A 21,210-nucleotide genomic window follows, 5' to 3' on the forward strand; every position below is an offset into this window, starting at 1 on the left:
AACCTGAAAAGGCACAGGACATTGTAATACATTGACTCTTTATTTTGTCTAAAGCCCTTTTAAGGTAGAAGGAAGAGCGCTCCTTACACAGACAAAAAGGCATTGTATTTCTACCTGTGCCAGTTCTGCTCACCATAGACAATTGCAAAATGTAGAATAATAGTTACGACTTCGTGCTATCAACCAAGGAGTCACAATTCAAATTTTATTTCTGCCTTAATTAAGCCTGTGTGGCCTTATGCAAACCACACCTTCATCTCCAGACTCCTTTCTGCAGTATGGAATTTCACAGTTCTGATCTACCTTACAGGCTTGTTGCAAGAATACAAAACAATGTGAGACACAACATAATGAAAGGATGTATGCAGCTTTCTTTGAATCAAATCCAAAATTCACAGTTGGGCAATACCTTTATTAGGATCAGCTTAAATTCCACAAAATGTGTGAGCTTTCGAGTTCTCCATTTCTGGAGATGCCAAAAGCCTTCACAATTTCGTGGATTTTTTTGTATTGCCAAATAAATACTAATAAAAGTTTTGCCCAGCTGTGGATTTTGGATTGTTTTCTCATGCACCAGCACAGCTACCTTTGCTTTGGTTTTTTATGTGCCATATATAATATAATTATTAATTTTAACTGGTGCCCAGGCAGCTAGCTAATTATAAATCTTCACGAGCCATTTGACTGAACTTGGTTGAGGCAGGGGAAGGAATTGTCCCATGGCCCAAGGGCTCTGAATTTTGATGAAATGGTCATATGTGAGTTTATCAAAAAGAAAATTAACTAGTGCTTTTCCTTCCTTCTCTCAATGTGAGATAACTTTCTTGGCTGTTTAAAGGAGCAGAGGTTCTTTGAAGTCCACATATTTTCGTTTGCATATTAGCACCAGTGCTTTGTGCCTGAGAGGGAATGCAAACTTGTGGTGTCAAATCTCAATGGTTGATTCCAGTGGTTTTAAGATTGCATATTGCAGTTATGGAAAACAGAGCACCGGAGGAATAACGCTGCAGTGTTACAGATGTTTAATGATGGGTTTCAGCAGACCTACAAACTCCTCGACTACATGACATCAGTTTAGAGTCAGATTTCATAGGGTAATTTAGTTATGGCTTTTACATAGAATGTGGACTTTAAACTATTGCTCAGTAGCTGGCAGTGGCTCTGAAATGGAGAGAAGCATGAACTTGAGTTTGAAAGGTTGAAAATCAGATTCAGATTATTGTGTTTCCTTTTCAGGAAGCGGAGGAAAACCAGGGTGCCCTTTTCCACTGCCATTTCTTTCGAAGGAAAGAGAACTTAAATCCTGTTTGGCTAAAGAGTTATGATAGGTGGAGAATGAATGACTGGGAGGCGCTGGTGGTACTAGTTTCAAAGCAGAATCAGTGCAGCCCCAGAGTCCATCAAGTGAAGAGCATACTGAGGCCATATCCGCTGTCGTCTGTATCTTCCCAGCACAAGGAGGGGAAAGTTCTTTAAGTTTGGCCCTCCTTGCTCTGGTAACTTCCTGCACTACTGTTTGCACATGTGCAGTCCGTATACACAAAGAGCCTCCTCAGATTGACTTATAGATAAAAGCAGCCCAAGGACATCACAAAAAGGCCTGCTGGCAGCAACCAGCTCTAATCTACTGTGCTGCACCACAGACTGCAGCCTTTCTATGCAGATTCACCTGCTGCTTTGGCAGGTGAGAGACTGCAGCCCTTAACCCCAGCAAATCTGCTTTGTAGTATAAAACAACAAGCTGAAACCCTTCCCCTCTCTAGGAACTCAGAAAGCTACCTTACACTGAGTCAGATCATGGTCCATCCATCTGTTCCTGGGGAATATCTTGGAAAACAATTGATGCCAACAAAACCTAAGGGTATAATTCCATAGCCAAATCACACAGCATGCTTTCTTTATAACGGGGCACTCTTTCAGACTCTTTCAGGGCCAAATTCAATTTTGGAGAAGCTTTTGTGGGGGGTACATTCTAGTAGTGGGCAGGGACAAAGGCAAAAGGGGCAACAGCTTATTTTTTCTTAGGCCCTGTTCAGAAGATACCTTAAACCATGGCTTTAACCAAGGTGGTTAAGCCAGAAAGCCGGGCTGTGTTCAGAAGACGCTTTAAATCATGGCTTTAACCATGGTGAATAAGGCCTTGTTCACCATGGTTAAAGCCATGATTTAAGGTGTCTTCTAAACAAAACCTGGCTTTCTGGCTTAACCACCATGGTCAAAGCCTTGGTTTAAGGTATCTTCTGAACAGGGCCAATAAGTTCTTACTGCCAGTAAGTAGACCTTTGGAGAGGCACTCAGGCAATCGGGTGGGTGGGGGGGAACTGGCAAAGAGCAAGAAACCATATCAGTGGTTCGGGAAATGGAATGGGGCCATCAGGAGAACCACAGAGGGCCGCATTTGGGCCCCAGGTAATCCAGATTTGACCTGCAGGCCTGAGGCTCAACACCACTCTTGTATAAGATGGCGTACTTAAATTGCCTCAGGCAGATATTATTATCATCATCATCATCATCATCATCATCATCTTTCTTGCTCATGGTGGTTTTTCTAGACAAACATGACAGGCTTTGCCGAGTCATGCTGTTTTTACAGATTTTATCCTGGTTGTGCTTTTTATACTGTATTTTGTAATTGTGCTTTTAACATGTTGGTTGTTTTATTATGGTTTTAACTTTTGTGAACCGCCCAAAGAGCTTCGGCTATTGGGCGGTATAAAAATGTAATAAATAAATAAATACAGATTCAGGAATTTCCTGACAATTGAGCATATTTTAATTATGACTGCTTTCTGGATGTTGGTGTGGATGTATTTTGGTAGGTCTACTTTCCGAAGGTTTTCTGTATAGTTCTTTGATGTGATGCCAGTGACTGATGTGACTAATGGAATAATTGTGACCTTTTCCTGTTGCCATAGTTCTTTGACTTCTGTTGCCAGTGGTGTATATTTTTCTCTCTTTTCCTCTTCCTTTTCAACAACATTTTTGTCATTCGGTATTGCTGTGTTGATGAGGTATGTGTTTTTCTCTTTTGTCTATTACCGTTATGCCTGGTTGGTTGCAAGGTATTGTTTTGTCAGTATGAATTGTTCTGCATTTTCCAAGATTGTTTCGGGTGAGTATGTATAGTATGGTGTAGGTTATTTGATAAGATTGAATTTGATGGCTACTTGTTGGTGAATTAATTTTACAGCTGTATTGTATCTGTCCATATAACCCATTCCTGCCAGAATTTTACATCCTTCTGTTACATGGTTTATTGTTCCTTGAAATTGGTTGCATTTCCTGCATAGGTATCTTATTACATTGCTATCTTTTATGATGTATTTTTGGTAGTCCTTGGTTACTATAACTTGATCCTGTATGAAGAATCCTTCCATTTCTGGAAACAGCTTACCCTTCCTGAGCCATTCATACGATTGTTCTTTGTTTATTTGTGGGTTCTGTATTATGTCGTAGTGCTTCCCATGGAGTGCTTTTTGTGCCCATTTTTTTTTCTCTGCAAGTGAGAGTGGTTGTGTTTGGTCTTCGTTTTGTAGTGCTAGGTTGAGTGGGTTGTAGTTTTTATCTGCTTTTACTATGGCTTTATGAATGAGGGTGTTTTTAGTGTGGAAGAATTCTCTGAGTGATTTTATCTGTTTAGCATGGATTGTGTTAATGTCCAGCAGACCTCTTCCTGCTTCTTTCCTGCTGATTGTTATTCTTTCAATGCATGAGTTGGGATGGAGTATGCGGTGTTTTGTGAGTTCTCGGCGACTGAGTCTGTTTATTTTTTCGAGTTCAGTGTGTGACCAGTGTATGATTCTGAATGAGTATGTGAGGATGGGTATTGTGTAGGTGTTGATGGCTTTGAAAATGTTTTTAGAGTTGAGTTTGGATTTTAGGATTTGTGATAGGCAAGTTTTATATTGCATTCTTAGTTGAGTTTTTACTGTGGAGTGATCGATTTTTGTGTTTTGTTGGAATCCTATTTGCATATTTCATTTTCTTCCATGTTATGTAGTATTTTGTTATTTAGTGTTTCTGCTGTTTCTTCTTCTTTCCATTTTCCTCTTGCTATGTGTAGCATCTTGCATTTTCCTATCCCAAATTCTATTTTCATGTCTGTCGTCAGTACTTCAGTGATTCGCAGGAGGCTTTTTATCTGTGTCAGAGTTGAGGCATAGATTTTGATGCCATCCATGTACAGGAGGTGATTGCTTCTGCTCTTTGCTTGTTTGGGGTGTTATATGTCAATGCCGTATGTGGTGTTGTTAAGGGTGTTGGACAGTGGATTGAGACACAGGCAGAAACATAGAGCGCTGAATGCATCACCTTGAAATACACCACATTTAATATTAATTTCTTTCTGTCTGTATATGATCCTTGTCTGTTGTTAGGTGTATTGTCATTCTCCATATCTCGATGATGAGGATGAGGATGAGGATGATTTGTATCCTGCATTTTTCCCAATACTGGCACTCAAGGCAGCTTTGCAAAATTAAAACATATATAACTAAAACATATAAATAAAAATATGCAAAAGTTGAAAATATAATTAAACCTGCTGCAATATTAATACGTTAAAAATACAAATCACAATTTATAAAAAAGTTCAATGCATAAACAGAAGTCCAGACTATTTGCCAAAGGCTTTCTAGTACAAAAATGTTTTTGCCTGCCCCTGGAAGCATAGCAAGGAGGGAGCCAGTCTAGCTTCCCTGGGAAGGGAGTTCCAGAGCCACATGCATTCTAGTCTTCGAATATGTTTGATTGATATGTGCAGATGAAAGTTCCAAAGCTTTCTGGGGAAGTTAAATAACTTCATCACTGAAAAAAAAGTTCATGTTGTGTTTGGGGGGAATGTGTATGAGCCCTGTGCCTCCAATGTGGCTTGGAATAGGAGCAATTTTGGAATGCTCTTGACTTTCATTGTTCCCACTGATCAAGGGGTACCACCCTGAATATAGAGCCAAAGCAAAAGTATCTGAACGTTATTAGATGAGACAAGCATAGGCTTGACACGTATACTTTCATGTAGCTATTGTTAGTAAGGATACGCAACAGCTGTGTGCACATTAATTTCATGTGCAGTGGGAAGTGCCTAATGTGTGCTGCAAAATCAATCTATTCTGTATACATTGTATGATTGATGCAAGCTATTTCCCCCCAAAAAGCCTGAATTATGGATGTTTGACGTTTGCAATTTTCTTTTCCAGAACCGTAACGAAATTAAAAATGGAACGATACTTCGATTAACTACATCACCAGTAAGTTACTGATATGCTTGCATCCCTTTAATTTTCTTATTTTGTTTTTAATTTATTTTTGAGACGTGCTAATAGAAGGGAGCCCATACCTATACATCAGCGATACTATACCATTGCCAGTTCAGAGGGAAAATTAAACAGATTTAGGAAAGTGGTTCACACTGTGCACACAAGATGTTTGGTGGCTTTGAACCCCCTGAAGGTGATCAGTAAAGTGGAGAGAATGTTGGTGCTTGGACAGCTCTTGTGGGAGCAATGCCGGAGCACGATGATGCTTCTCTTGTTCTTTTTCGTTCATGCACTCGACTTGGCAAGGCAGTTAGGTTCAGAGCGTAGCCACCACAAACCCTTCTTCAGGGAAGTAGGACTCCAAAATAAGATTCATAGTGCAATTTTATGCTCTCCCACTTCAATTGGAATTACTCCCAGGTAAGTATGTATAGGATTGAAGCCTCCAAAAATTTTCATAATTAAATAACACTGCATTTGAATGACTTCTCAAAATTGGCCTTCTCCCCTACCTTCATCCCACAACATATTAACATAGCATTGTTACGTAATTACTACTTGCTGTTTTAGTGTTTGACTAAGTTGCACTCATTTTAGTGGGCATCATTACACATGCAACCTGTTTGATTATTTCCTTTTCTCTATTTGAAAATTTAATATAATTATTTATTATACTAGTTCTCCCCACCACCACTTTCAGAAACCTCTGCAGGCACACTCAGTTTCCTAGGTTACAGCAAGTACTGGCTGAATTTTCCCAATTTCTTTACTCCTTTCTGTTCTTGCTATGAATCATTCCTCTTTTATTTCTCAGAAAACTCTCTACCTCCCCATTTTTCCTATAGATTTATCAGACTCTTCAAATCTGTTAGTCTCATTCCCGTATTTGTATGGTCCTGTACTCCAGTGCTGTCTTAATTTCAAAACTCTTTATTATGGAGAGCTCCACATAGTTCCTCCATCCATTCCATGTGATTTCTCGCCATCACCTGACTTCAGAGGCTTCCCCTGTTTCTTCTACATCATCCAAAACCCACCTTAAAAAAATCTTCTATCTCACCATCATTGTCATCCCACATTTTTTGCAACTATAGTGGAATTGAATAGAGCTGAATGACGTGGTTTATAGCAGAATATTTTCCACATGCAGATGCAGCATTCTAAAAGTGACCACTTAAGTGAATTCTTCAGTTGCATTTGAATCTGGTTTCCCAAACTCACCAGCTTTAGATTTCATTTTCCCCCACTTTTATCCTACAAAGGGTGTTTAGAAATGAAGCATTACTAACATTACAATATAAACCATACAATCTTTGCTGATATGTGTATTGTTTCACATGCCAAAGAAATGTATCCTCCCTTAGTTCTGCCCCTCACATCATGTACCAGCCAGTCTTTCTGCCTTGTCTTTCTTTTTAAAAAACAGTTTTAAAACAGTAGTAAACCTATTTTGAATATAGGGTGAGGGATGTGTGTTGCTGTGGTCACAAGTGCTAGCCAATAGCTTCCCACTACATCTGGCTTTTCATTGGTTCAACCTGAACCACAATAAATGCCCGCAAAACTGTTTTTTTCAGAACTGCCTCAGAACACTGACTGATGTGTTCAACACTTGTTTTTGTGCAAAGTGTCCACATTTTTTATTTTAACAAAGCATTCACCTTTTGGATTGGATTTTTCCATCGTTACCCTACAAAGTAGATTGAGAAATAAAAGCTACAGTAAACATTGGTCCAAGAAAAGATATTATCTTGATCTACTTTATGACCTTGGACAAATCAATTACTGTAGCTCTTGGTTAATTCATTTTTTAATTATTTGAAACAAATTACCCCTGAGATTTTGGTAACTATATTTGTTCAGTGCTTTGAGCATGCAAAATTCAGTTGCAGAAGTGTATTATACAAATCCTAACCAATTTTGCTAATGCTCCGGCAGAAAGAACTACAAACTAAATATATTTCTACCCATGATGTAGTTCACTTGTTTCTAGTAATCCAGTGCTTTAGTAAAGCACATGCTTTTCAGTGCAGCGCAATGGAGTTGTTTGGATGAAGTGACAGCATGAAGCAGATTACATTTCATTGGTTGGTTTAGTTTAAAGTGTGATGAATTAGGCTCTTCATTGTTGCTTGCCTTCTTGGCTATGGAGGATTAGCCAGGCGACTGCTGCCCATATAAATAGCAAGGATGTGACTAATCTACATAACATGACAGGGGATACAATGTTGTATTTCATTAGGTTATGTCACATGACAATCTTTGAGGCATGCCACAGTGATTTTAGAACAGTGCCATCTTCTTTTTCCTCTTCAAATGGATATGTTAACTCCCCCTACCCCACACGTCTTCATCATCATTTCTTTTTTGAAAAATGGATATATTAAGATGTGAAACAAGGCAGTTTTAAATAGATTAAAATACAAGTAAATGCTTTTTACTAAACTATGTACATTTTACTTGAATTCTACCTCAATAACATTCTAGAGCACAGGTGAGCAACTTGTAGGCCAAAACACAACTCACATCAGCCCTAGCCCACAGAGCCAATGGTGAGGGATTATGGGAGTTGTAGGCCAAGACATCTGGAGACAAGTTTCCTACCCCAGCTCTAGAGCTTTAAAAAGTCACTTAAAGAGAGAGTTTAATCATTTGGGATAGGCAACCTGGTGCCCTTCAGATGTTTTAGACCACAATAGACTCATAATACCTGTCCCTGCTGGCTGGGGTTTACGGGAGGTGTGGTATGATACAGTATGGTTGCCCTGAGCTGTTAAAGAAAATGTTACAATGGGGGGGAGCTTTAAAGAACTTGTTAAGGCCTTATGTTTGGTACCCCTGATGTAAAGAAGTCTATCTGGGGCCATAGAATGTGATCTTTAACAATGTCCTAGACTTGGCAAAAGTCAATGCACCATGTACAACCCTGTAACTTTTCCTTTCCACTCCTGGGGTGGGGCAGATAATCATCTTGCCCCAAAGATTTTGGCTGCATATATGGGGCCATGTACCACCAGCAGTAAGGATATAGCACAGGTGTATTTTTTTCTTTCTGGGCATGTATGTGCTCTATACATCAGGGATCCTTACTCGCCCGAACATGAAGTAATAAGATCAACACCAATGGTGCACACTTGTAGGGCACCAGGTTGGGGAAGGCTGGAATAGGGAGTTGGATACAAATTTGAGAGAAGAAATAGCTAAATAATATGAAAGGTTGTCCAGCATCATCAGTATCTATTTATTTGTGTAGCACTAGCCTTATGTACATATCCATTTCCTCTGGTTGCATTAGCTCCTGTCAAAAATGCATGCATGACTAAGATTGTCAGTAGTTATTAGCTAGTTATGCATGTAGGTGCCATACATAGCTGCTTTTATGCAAAGGAGAATGTTATACCAGTAAGGATGAGGCATGTGTTCATCTGTTGTACCCTGGCCCAGCCTCTTTGGTGAGGTGGTATGGAATTTGTGGTGGCAGCAGGTGAGTTTAGTGTGATGTGGAACGATGGAGTGGCAGTGCATATAGAGAGGAGAAAGATGGCATCACGTGGTACCAACAATTGCTGGCTCACGTACTGGTATAATAATTGGTTTGGGGGATTTGGTATGTATTGAAATTAGACTATTTGTCAAGGAATAGAACACCTAACAATCTGGGTGTTGGACCTGTGTCATAAAGCTTCCACAGTGGGGACATACTGGGTAACCCAATTGTCCAGATTAACTGATGGTCCCTGACAGCAGTTGTAATTAATCCATAATGCTGCTGCTTAATAAACTTTTATCAAGGGGTATTCAATGTGGTGCCTTGCAGATGTTTTGCAGTACAACTCATAGAAGCAGCAGCTAGCATGGTCAATGCCCAGGAATTATGGGAGTTGTAGTCCAAAACCTCTAGAAGGCACCAAGTTGTCTATCCCTATCTTACCATATAAACACCAGAAGCTGTCTTATACCGAGTTAGACCATGTGACCACCTAGCCCAGTACTGCCTGATTCGACTGGTAATGACTCATCAGGAACTTACCCAGTTCTTCTGTCGGAGATCCTTTTAACTGGAGATGTCAGGGATTGAATCTGGGACCTTCTGGATGCAACGCATGTGCTCTACCACTGAGCAATTCCCAACTGATGCAGTCTTAGTGACCTTGGCCTCCAAAGATAAGGTTGGTTTTCCATGCAGAGATCCACATTTCTTTGACTCCAAAAGAGCGCTCTCTCTCTCTCTCTCTCTCTCTCTCTCTCTCTCGCTCTCTCTTTAACTTGGCAATCTCATTAAATTGTCTCAGTCATTTAAAGTGTCACGGTAGAAGGGGTAGAGTGTCACCCAAAATCAGACACGGAAGCCTTTTGAGAAGGAGCATTGAACTCATTTCTCTCTGTCGTCCTTAGAGTGGACATGATGATCAGTGTAATTCTTTTCAAACAGCAGCATCCCTTTTCAAATCTCTCCCAATACTACAGAAGGCTTTTTATACGATAAATGTTTCTGTGCGGACGGTTTTGAAAAACAAAACTAAGGATAGCCTTTTGGTAACTAAAATTATATGTCCTGAGGAGCTGCTCTCTCTGCTGTCCTGCCTACCATGGATCACAAATTGCTGAGAACTCCTTGGAAACTGCTCACAGTACATGTCCTGTAGGTGTCATTTTAATGCCACAATGAGAGAGAGAGAGAGAGACAGAGAGAGAGAGAGAGAGTCTGTGTTCCATAAGAGTGCATAGAAAGCACTATGGCAACAGAAGCTAAGATCAGTGAAGGCGCCACACTGAGTGAAGCAATGTTTCCATCCCTCAGTCGTGACAGCAGCCAATGTTACTCCTGGCCAGTTGCCACAAGAGACAGTTAACACTGGGGTGCTTTTTTTCCCCCCATAATAAAAGAAAATATTTGTTTAATCTGTAATCACGATAAATCTGTGCTGCCTTCGTTGGTTCTATTTGGTAGAGCGTTGCTTCAGTCATACCATAGGGTTGTTTGTAAATGAGATCCCACCACCACTTGAAGAATTTTACTAACACTTTTGTTGATTCTCTCAAATTTCAAAGCAATGCATTTTTATTTATTTTCCAATATTTAATGCCCTGCTTTTCTATAAAACATTCAAAGTAGCTTACAATATTATACATAGTAATATAAAAACAAAATGCCAACAAAGCCATCAATAATCTTATAACATTGAAATGTTAAAATGAGGGGGGTACCAGCAGAAAACAACTTGGGATGCAATCCTTTGCGTGTTTAGACAGAAAAGTGTCCTATAACTCTTAGTATTCCCCAGTCAGCCATGTTGGCTGGAGAATGTTGGGTGTTGTAGGACATTTTTCTGCCTAAACATGCATAGGATTGCACCCTTATGCATGGTTGCCTACAAAAAGCTGGCCCATCTAAAAATGACTATAGGAAAAAAAGGCAACTAGCTGTGGTGCTATGAAATCTCAAAAAGGTTTCTTTATTTTTCTTTTACGAAATATAATTTTTTCCCCTAAAAACTTTAAACCAAACTTGTACAATGCTCAACTTATACAAGTTTGGTTTAGAGTTTTTAGAACATTTTTTATATTTCGTATAAGAAAAATAAACCTTTTTGAGATTTCATAGCACCAGAACTAGTCGCCTCTTTTTCCTATTTTTGTGGTGCCTTTCCCCTCTTTTTTTCACAATCATCTAAAAATGAACAGTGAAGGAGCCAAGCAGGACCTCGCTTGGGAGATTGTTCCATATTTTGGCCACAACAGTTGAAAGGGCCTACCTTAGGTACCGACTTGCTGTATTTCCAATGGTGTGGTGACCTGAGATAGGGGTGCAAAAGATGTCTGAACTTGTCATGAAGGTTCATATAAAGCAACATATGTCCCTCTAGATATTTTGGCCTACAACTCCTAGGGCTGATGGGAGTTGCAGCCCAAAACACTTGGAGGGTCATAAATTACCCACTCTTACTTTAGGTCTACAAATAACAGAACAAATAATCCCCCTTTTGGCCACATAATGAGAAGACAGGACACCCTGGAGAAGATGCTGATGCTAGGGAAAGTGGAAGGCAAAAGGAAGAGGGGCCGACCAAGGGCAAGATGGATGGATGATATTCTGGAGGTGGCAGACTTGACCTTAGGCGAGCTAGGGGTGGCAACGGCCGACAGAAAGCTCTGGTGTGGTCTGGTCCATGAAGTCACGAAGAATCGGAAGTGACTGAACGAATAAACAACAACATATGTTCAAAGTACTATTGAGAAGATCTAGTGGTTAACTAGAGCAGCATGAGAGAACAGCATTATTAAGGCAGATAATGTTGAAGTCATGGATGTCTTTAATCATTCCATACCTTGTGATAGGTCATTTTCCCATATTGCCCGCCCCTGATATAGAAGGAAGGTGATTCTTGAGATATTCTGGTCCCTTTAAAGGGGTTTTTATAAGGAGCCTCAGATATGTCCCCTCCATTCCATGGAGGAAGGATTGAACCCAGTTTGAAACACTGGCTTCAGACCCTGAAGAGGAGAGCAACAAACTGGGTGTCCTGGGTCGAACATAATTTTGAGCATTTTCGTCCTGGTGTGTTCATGGTTACAGAAGCTGCTCCTGCTGGTGGGATGAGCCAAGTGGGAGCAGCCTACATCAGCACTCTTGCTCGTGAGTAAAATACCAGGATTCACCGGAATTCTGGTTTATCATTTTGTTTGAGCATGACCAATGTAAATGGTTGCTGTTGTGCAGAAGTACTCTAAACTCATGTAGAATATTTTCTAAGTCATGGATTTTCTTTTTTGGAGAATGAGGAAAGTGAGGATTACCTTCTCTCAGACTTCAATAAAATACATGGTGTTAGGCAACTCACTAATTTATAACAAAGGGAGATTCCAGCATGTAAGTGCTGATCTGGAATTATTTTGCAGATTTGACACTATCTGATTCTGTAGAGACTGGGAATGATAATTCAGCTAGGAATTAATTGTCCATCATCAGGTGTCCATCCTTCCCCAATCTGGTGCCCTCCAGATGTTTTGGATTACAGTTTCCAATATGTCTGACCATTGGCCACATTGACTGTGGCTGATAGGAGTTGAAGAAGTCCAAAACATCTGGAGGCACCATGTTGGGGAAAGCTAATGCACAGTTTTGCTTTGTTAGTTCTTGGCCAATTAGGACTGGGTCATGTCCATTCTGGTTGAACTGTTTGCCTTTTTTACTGGACCTTGTTTGGATTTGACTCAGCATACTAACAGGCCACACCTACCTCTTGCATTGCTGAGACTTCTAGTCTCAATTTGTAATCACATTTCTCCAACTCTTTTGTCTATTCTCATACGTGTATGTATGTGCGTGTGTATGCGGCAACTGAGAATCACACTGAGTTCACTAATTTATGTCTGCCTTTAGCCAGCCGAGATTTCACTGCATCCCAAACATGGTAATACCTTCAAAGTGTTGTGCAAGAAATGGAAACTGTAAATTTAGAGCACCTATAGATGCATAAAGTGTTTGCATGGCCTATTGTAGAATATGGCCTGTGGCAGAATAGAATATGTCTTATAAAGTGATAGAAGTTCAGACAGTAGAATGAATGGTAGACTAGGAAGCCTGTCAGAGTCTCATCATGTGGTAAAACTGTTCTTCGTTTGTACCACTTCAGACTACAGAAGGGAAGAATCACATATTCAATACTTTCCCATAGTAACAAGAAAAAGAAAAGAAAAGAAAATCTCCCTGCACATAGAGAACTAAGCACCAGGAAGGTCTAACCTAGCTAATTTCCTTTTTATATGCAGCACCTACTCTCCAAGGAAAAAAATAATCAGTCATACAGTCGCTATCTGCATCCTGAAATGCAACAGTCCAGGAGCCATTTAACCACATGATAAGCCCTTTGTCTTGAAAGCTGCAATATTTCTGCAATTGATAAACATGCGTTTTATTTTTTGTATACTAACTTTATTGCTGTAGCAATCACATCTGATTATAAGTTTAGTATATGTTATTTGTGTTATACGTTTAGTGCAATATTTGTGAGAATATTGTTTTGTGATGCAATTCGATTTTGTTCTGTTTTCTTTAAGTCTCTGGTCAACGCCTATGTTTGCTAGCAGGCCAGTGTCTTAGATGCTGCCATGAGGCAAGATGACCCTCATTGTTCCCCATGAGATTCTCCTGACATAGGCCTAATCTACACCAAGCAGGATATTGCACTATGAAAGCGGTATATAAAAGGCAGGAGCCACACCAAGCAGGATATAGCACTATGAAAAAGCAGTATGAGGTATGTGTCCATGGGCCCCAACAGTTGCCGGTGCACTTCAACACTGCTATAAAGCAGTAGTGTGGCTCCTGCCTTTTATATACTGCTTTCATACCACTTTCATAGTGCAATATCCTGCTTGGTGTAGATTAGGCGGCCATAGTTTCGTGTGTGTGTGTGTGTGTGTGTGTTGAGGGAGAGTGCATACCCCCTTTCCTTTGCTGCCTTCCCTGTCTCATAGCTGACTAGAGCTCCCATTTTCCTTTCTTGATTGCCCTGAATTGGCCTCCTGCTCAATTGGGGCATCTTCCATATATTTATGTTATTTATTTATTTATTTATTACATTTTTATACTGCCCAATAGCCGAAGCTCTCTGGGCGGTTCACAAAAATTAAAACCATAATAAAACAACCAACATGTGAAAAGCACAATTACAAAATACAGTATAAAAAGCACAACCAGGATAAAACCACACAGCAAAATTGATATAAGATTAAAATACAGAGTTAAAACAATAAAATTTAAATTTAAGTTAAAATTAAGTGTTAAAATACTGAGAGAATAAAAAGGTCTTCAGCTGGCGACGAAAGAAGTACAGTGTAGGCATATGTTCCTTATTACCCCGGGTTACCCTGAGGAATACCCTATGAAGTAAAATTCATCAGTCTCTGATACTTCATTGCTTTGCACAGTAAAAATATGCCTAGGTTCTTAATTTTTTATTTTATTTTGGGATAAAGTTATCCCATCTTTCTCTACTGTTCTTGAAGATTGTGTATTATTGATGGTTTAATATTGTGATGTGTTTGTTTTTTTTTAAAAAGCAAATCCTGTTTTTAAAGAGAGTGATGTGATGCACCTTAGACAAAAGGATGCAATCTTATGCATGTTTAGACTGAAAAAAGTCCTACAACTTCCAGCATGCCCCAGCTCAAGCATGATGTCTAGGTTATGCTGGAAGATGTAGGACTTTTTTTGGTCTAAACATGCATAGAAATCCATCCTAAACAAATAGATACATTTATGTGGTGACCATGGTCAGACAATATGCTGAGCCATGATGGTTAAGCATTTTTGAGCTAAACAACTGTTTGGCGAGGAACAGAAAGGACACCGCTTACTGGCATTGTAAATGGTGGGGAAAGTGGCTGATGGTGAGTCCACATGGCAAACCTGAAACTGGGCAAAGGGCAGAGTAGACATATTCTTCAGTGTCTGCAGTGTGAATCCAGTCCAGTGCCAGTAGTTGTGTAGACAACCAGGGACAGGTGAGAGAATAGTTTGAACTTTGAACTGGTCATGTAACTCGATGAACACACAACTGATGCCATTTGGATCTACTATGTTGGGGTGAGCAACTTCCTGGAATCTGAACCTATTGTGAACCGCATCTCTGCGCTGGACTGCTGAATTTGAAAGGGCTAATTTTTCTTTACAAATGTCCCTGTTTTGCTGTAGCAAGATTTTGTTGGCAAATCATCGCTTGCTTTATTGGATATAAGTGGAAATTGGCCTCTTTTCGCTGCTATTCTGCTGAATTTTGGCAGCAAATTCGGCGGCAGCAGGGCCCCCAAAAAGGACCGAGGACTACATGTGGCCCATGAGGCTGCATGTTTCCTGTCACTGTACTATGCAGATGAACACTGTAAAGGTATATATTGTATGTAACGTTGCTTCATTATTTTTATTTGCTTTTCAACCATTTGATAATTTCACTTGAAATTAAGGTCCGTGTTTCTTTCTCTTTCCCCCTCTGCCCTCTCTTTTATCCAATGTTCTGTCTTTGGTGAGACCCAAAATGCCCTTCATCTCTATGAGAAGATCCAGTCTTCTAGTATGGATGCCAAGTTGGATGGACTGAAAGACTTAGCTAGTTATTCGCGCGATGTAACATTTGCCCAAGAATTTATCAATCTAGATGGTATTTCCCTCTTAACGCAGATGGTGGAAAGCGGCACTGAGTAAGTATTTTCCTATAACACTACTTGTTTTTGCACAATTTCATATTTATGTTACCAGGATAAGCCAGACAAATTACCTTTACTGATTTTTTTTTTTTAAAAGTCAGAAACTATAGTTGCTGCACCTAATTGTGTAGCAAGTTAAAGGGAATTAGGAAACAATCCTATTGTCTCTGGGCGAACATCCCAGAGACTTGTTCGGAGACCCCATTCTGAGGTCAGAGACAGCACTCTGACCTCAGAAGGGGGAGTCAGAGTTCTGTCCCCTCACAGCCAACATGATCTTAAATAAATTTATTTGTGCCAGCAGCATTCTAACGAAATAATTCCTCTTCCCATGAGCTTGGCTTAATTCTGGTAATGGCAGTGCTGTGGTGGTTATAAAGCTAAATAGCAAGGGTGTTTGTGTGTGTACGGTATAGTGGGTGATTTTTCCAGGGTTTCCTGTGACACTCACTCCCTTCATATAGTTTTCAGGTTCTGCTCTTTATTACGTGTATCCTCCCTTCCCTGCCCCAGCACTGCCTTGACCCCTTTCGGTCCTCTGCCAGCTCAAAATATTCCAAATTCTAGGAAATCCCCAATCTTGCAAACAGAACATATCACTGCATGGTTCTGTTGTTTTGCAGATTTAATCTGTGTATAGAATCTGGGTTCTCCTTGGGGCAGGATTTAGGTTCTTTCTTACAAGATATGCACGGCCCTGAGTCTCAAGACAATGGTTCTCTGTCCCCACTGTCCCGTCCCCCCCATCAAGTCATCCTAACTGAAGTTGAAAGCAAGGACCTTTCTTGATGTATAATCAGCGGTTTTGCCAAATAAGCCACAAAGGAGTGGGTCTCGTCAGAACTGGGCAAAATTTGTCTCCGCTGGAAGTGGCTCCTGGCAGATACCGGAGTGCACATTCAGCAAGTATTAAGCCTTTGTGGCATGGGGAATTCCAAAAGGAGCTGCTGTCCTTTTGAGAGGAAGCCAACAATGTAATCCAGAGTCCCTTCCAGGCCAAACAGTGAGCATACTGTGGTAGGCAAACGTCTAAGCAAGTATCCTTTCACTGTTATTCTTTAACATTATATTGCTGTTCCTTTTCAGATTTTCTCTTCTATTTAAATTAACACGAACAGAAGTCTGTGGTTGGTTGTTCATACAGCTTGAGTTACCGTGTGCATGTGTTTTGTTTTTTATACTTCTTGAATTGTGGGATCTTTTAAAAGGGGTTCAGTTTTCTCACAAAGCTGCTGTGAATTACTGGGATGCTTCTGGCCCACTAATTTCATCGTATCAGCTATTACTCATGACCCCCAAAAGGCAAAACATTGTGACTTCAACCTTTGGAAATAACATCATATAAAACAAAGGCATGCCCAGTCTGGTTAACCTCACAGGAACTTTGCTGACAAGCAGGATCAGTTTGAATTTGCTTGTTTCCCTAGATGTTATGTTTGGGAAAGTCCAGGTCTAGGGAGAATATTCCAATTAGCGTATTGATGGCTTCTCTTTCTAGCTTGATATAACTGGGAAATGTTTCAAATCACAGCTTTTGATAGATCTACTTCCTGAGCAGAGGTGTTGATAACTTCAACCCCCACTCCCGCTAATCTTAAAATTCTGGAGGCTTTTCTAAAACACAAAATAAACCTATAGTTTAACTTGCTATAAATGTTGATGTTTAACCAGGGTTAAATTGGTTTTACTGCCCACGTTTGTACTTCATGCCACATCTGAGAGGGGCACCATTTTCTACAATAAAGGCTGTGTCTCAAGAAGCAAAGAATTTATTTATGGAAATTCAATACTTTTAGTACCAGAAGACTGACATGGGAATATCATTATCACTGATAACTTAATTTTTACTAATGAAATTGCACTATTTCATAATTCTTAATAGGGCAAATAATGAAAGTGAATATGTAAATTCTTTAATAAGGATATTATTATTATTATTATTATTATTAATAATAATAATAATAATGTATTCAATTTGTAGCTTTGATGTAGTGTTTGGTTATGTATGCTGATTTTAATTGTACAAGTCTAACTAAAGTATCCATTTTTACAATTTACCTTTGAGTAGCTAATCCATAATAACATAAGTACCCATGGGTATCTTGTTCAGTCATAACCTGCTCTATATGCAGCATTTTGACACATTTTAACTGGCCCCCGTCATTCACAAACCTACAGTGACCAACCTGGGAACAGACTTTCTCTAGTAGTGCTGTTCAGGGACCAAAGCCATCTGTCAGCATTGATGCTGTGGAGTCTCTGAATAGCTTGGATGGGAAAAGTATAGCCATCCCAACTAAAGAACCTGGTAGGTGCCCCTGCCAACATTGAATGAGAAAATGCACCAGAATACACTTTTTAAAAAACACCTCTGGACATCCCCTTATTTTACAGTGGCTGGGATGCTTTTTTGAACCTTAAGTCACATCCAAAAGATGTGCCTGCTGCTTCTCAGTTTCTACAAATTGGTGCTGATCTATGGGGCAGGGGTATGCTTTCATGAGCTATGTTATAATTCATGGAATACATGTTCATGAGGGTTTAACCTGTGGTGGAAGTTTTGTTCCCTTTTTGTGGGGGTTATTGTTATTGGATTACGCCCCACCTTGTTCCTAATGCGCTGAGCAGCTTTCATAAATATTTATCCAAAATCCTGGGAGCGGAAATCCAAAACATACAGTTAGGTGATACCTTTATTATAAAACATTTTGCAAGCTTTGGACTTCTGCAGTACCCTTCATCAGTCTAGGAGGTATAAGAGGCAGGGATTGAGGGAAGAAACATATATATTTTTTAAAAAAATAAATATGCCAGGTCTTGTGGTTTTGAGCTCTGCAGTATAGCTCAGTGATTGCAGACTCAATTTATTATTTGTTTGTTTATTATTTAAAATATTCCTTGGCCACCTTTCAGGGCAGATACCCTCCTAAGGTGGCTTACAGCAAGGAAATAAATAAAAACAATAAAAATATTAAAAGTGATAAAAACATAGAACACAGTAAAATAGCAATAAAACAACAAAGCCAACAATGAAACTAGCAGCAACAACAATGGCAATAACAGCAGTCAAGAGAAGGCCAAGGAAAAATAATAAGTTTTCAAGGCCTTCTTTAAAGTTTGCAGTGACAGAGCATGGTGGACTTCTGATGGCAACATCTTCCAAAGAAGGCCCTCTCGTGTGTGATCATCCACCTAACTGCTCCTACAGGTGTACAAATGAGAAGGGCCTCTCTTTCTGATCTTAAAGTGTGGGCAGGCTGATATGGGTGAAGGCAGTCCTTCAAGTAACTTGGTCCCCAAACATTTTTAAGGCTTTAAAGATCAAAACCAGCACTCTAAATCAGGCTCAAATACGCACTGGTAATCAGGGCAGCTGGCACAGTATAGGCTTATGTGATCGAATCGCTTCACCCCCACCAATACTCAGGCGGATGCATTTTGCACCAGCTGAAGTGTCGGAACCATCTTCAAAGGCAGCCCCACATGCAGTGCATTACAGTAGTCCAGCCTAGCTATCACTAGTGCATGGATAACTGAGGCAAGGTCTGTCATCTCCAGATAGGGCTGCAGCTGGTATACCACCCTAAGCTGGAAAAATGCACTCTTGAACACTGCAGCCACCTGGGCTTTCCCAGTTAGCTTAGGATCTAGGTGGACCGCAAGACTGTGGCCTTGATCTTTTAGAGGGAGTGCAATCTCATCTAAGACCAGTAGTAAACTTCATCCAAAGTAGTTGGTTTCCCAGCCCACAGTACTTGTCTTTTCTGGAATAAGTTTCAGCTTGTTCACCTTCATCAATCCCAAAAACATGTAAAGCTGGAAACGAGAGGTAGAGCTGAGTATCATCTGCATACTGATGACACTTCAGCCCAAACTCCTGATTACTTTCCCCATCGGTTTCATGTAGATGTTAAAAAGCATGGGGGACAAGATAGAGCCTTGCGGCATGCCAAAGACTAACAGCCATGGGGTGGAATAGGAGTCCCCCTAGCACCATCTTCTGAGACTGCTCCTCCCGAAAGGACCAGAACCACTTTAAACCCATGCCTCCCAAACCTAATCCATATAAACGATCCAGTAGGATGCTATGGTCAATGGTATTGAAAGCTGCTGAGAGACTTTCAATGAGCCACTGGTAGGTGTCACATAACACCTACCATTATGGAACAAACCTGTGGAGTTCAGATTTCCCCCCTGGATTTTGAATGTTTTATTCGTGGACCAGCACAGCTGCCTTCTGTTTTTTTAATGTACTTTTTATCTTCATAGTTTTATAACTTAAAAGAAGGGGGTAAAAAAGAAACAGAACTTCCCTTTCATGTTCTGTCAGGGCCAAAATACACATTACTTTAAATGCGTTCCCAGAAACAACATCGTTTGTCTTTTGAAGTTTTTTTTAATTTTTTTACTCTAGAGTAGATGTAGGGTCTCTGATCCAGATCAGGCTCCTAGGCTGGGAGCGACGCGGGTCGGAGTGCCTCTCGCAACAGGTTCCTAGCCAAGCAAGGCAGGCCGCTCCGCCTCCCCAGGCCCCGGCCATTGGTCTCCTCCTCCTCCAAAGTAAAAATGAAAAAAAAAGATGACATAGCTGCTTGTCCCATATTTGAACTAATGTCTCTTTTGGCCTTCAGTACCCCCACCAAATAAGCAGTGCCTTTAGGAAGCTGCAAACGGAGCTGTGGTAGTTGTGATGGGGTTATTACTGCTAGAGAGGAGACGGAAAGCTCCCAGGCCCATTAGCTGATGCCTACTTAGCTGGCGGATGGAGCCCAGGTGTCCTTCCCTTTGTTGCTGGAGTTCTTGCTTGGAGGGAAGGAACACAAGGCCCCAGCAGCTATTTTTCCTAGGAGCAGCTACTTGCTTATGTGGCAATTGTTAAGGTTGAACCCAGTAGCTGCTGGCCCTTTGACTGATAGGAGGTGGCCTACTGCCGTCCTCTATCCGGGATACATTCTGATACACAGGAAGAGTTCTTAAGTGTTCCCATGAATAACTCAAAGTTTGTTTCTTCCCTTTTCTGTGAATGTAAAAAGTGCATTGGGTTGCTTTTCATTGTTTTCTTCTGAAGATTATTAAAGTATATTATTACCATTTGAAGTCAGCTTAAGTTGAATAATTGCCAATTACAGCCTCTGGTTGTGTTCATAAGACCTAAGTTGTACAGAAATTCGAAGAGCAGATGTCCTAAAATGTTTCTCCTTACCTGAAAGTTTTTAAATTTTTGCAGACGATATCAGAAATTGCAGAAGATAATGAAGCCCTGGTAAGGATCTGAATGGCTCATGTCCCTGCAAACTTCCTCTTCTTTGCATGATTTAATTCTAGGCCTTCCTGCTGATGTTATTTATTTAAATATCTGTGCTTATTTTGATCCAGCAAATCTTCTGCTTCTCTTTCCTGCTTTTTAATGCTACATGCCAAAGATTGGTTACAGAGCTTTCAATTATTTATTTTAATTTTATTTATTTATTTTTGCATTGCTTGTGGAGTGGACATTTTCTTTTCCTGTACCTGCTAAAGCTGTTTGCTGGGCTGGTGCTGTTTCCTGGGCTGGGCTCTTTCTTTCTTTTTTGCTTTGACCTATCAGCTCTTTATTTTAAACATCACAACATGTTCGTACTTCTGCAATGTTGCTGCATTAATCGTAAACTGTAGAGTCATGGTCATTTTAATTTCTAGCATCTGGTAATATGATAAGCCAGAGTTTCCGGTTGTATGTGGCTCTTTAACTGTGTTCAGCTGAAAT

The 21,210-nt window shown here is 40.2% G+C and overlaps 1 protein-coding gene across 2 annotated transcripts in view; it reads left to right on the forward strand.

The window, feature by feature from the left end:
• The window catches only part of ELMO1 (engulfment and cell motility 1), a 361,047-nt gene that overhangs the window by 102,813 nt on the left and 237,024 nt on the right, over positions 1 to 21,210 (forward strand). For both annotated transcript variants that reach the window (XM_063129690.1, XM_063129691.1), the window contains 3 exons: positions 5,196 to 5,246; positions 15,289 to 15,458; positions 20,692 to 20,727. In XM_063129690.1, coding sequence (XP_062985760.1) covers positions 5,196 to 5,246; positions 15,289 to 15,458; positions 20,692 to 20,727 — 257 coding nt within the window. The remainder of the gene's footprint in view (positions 1 to 5,195; positions 5,247 to 15,288; positions 15,459 to 20,691; positions 20,728 to 21,210) is intronic.

Source organism: Elgaria multicarinata, chromosome 1, assembly GCF_023053635.1.
Source record: "Elgaria multicarinata webbii isolate HBS135686 ecotype San Diego chromosome 1, rElgMul1.1.pri, whole genome shotgun sequence".
Lineage (NCBI taxonomy): Eukaryota > Metazoa > Chordata > Lepidosauria > Squamata > Anguidae > Elgaria > Elgaria multicarinata.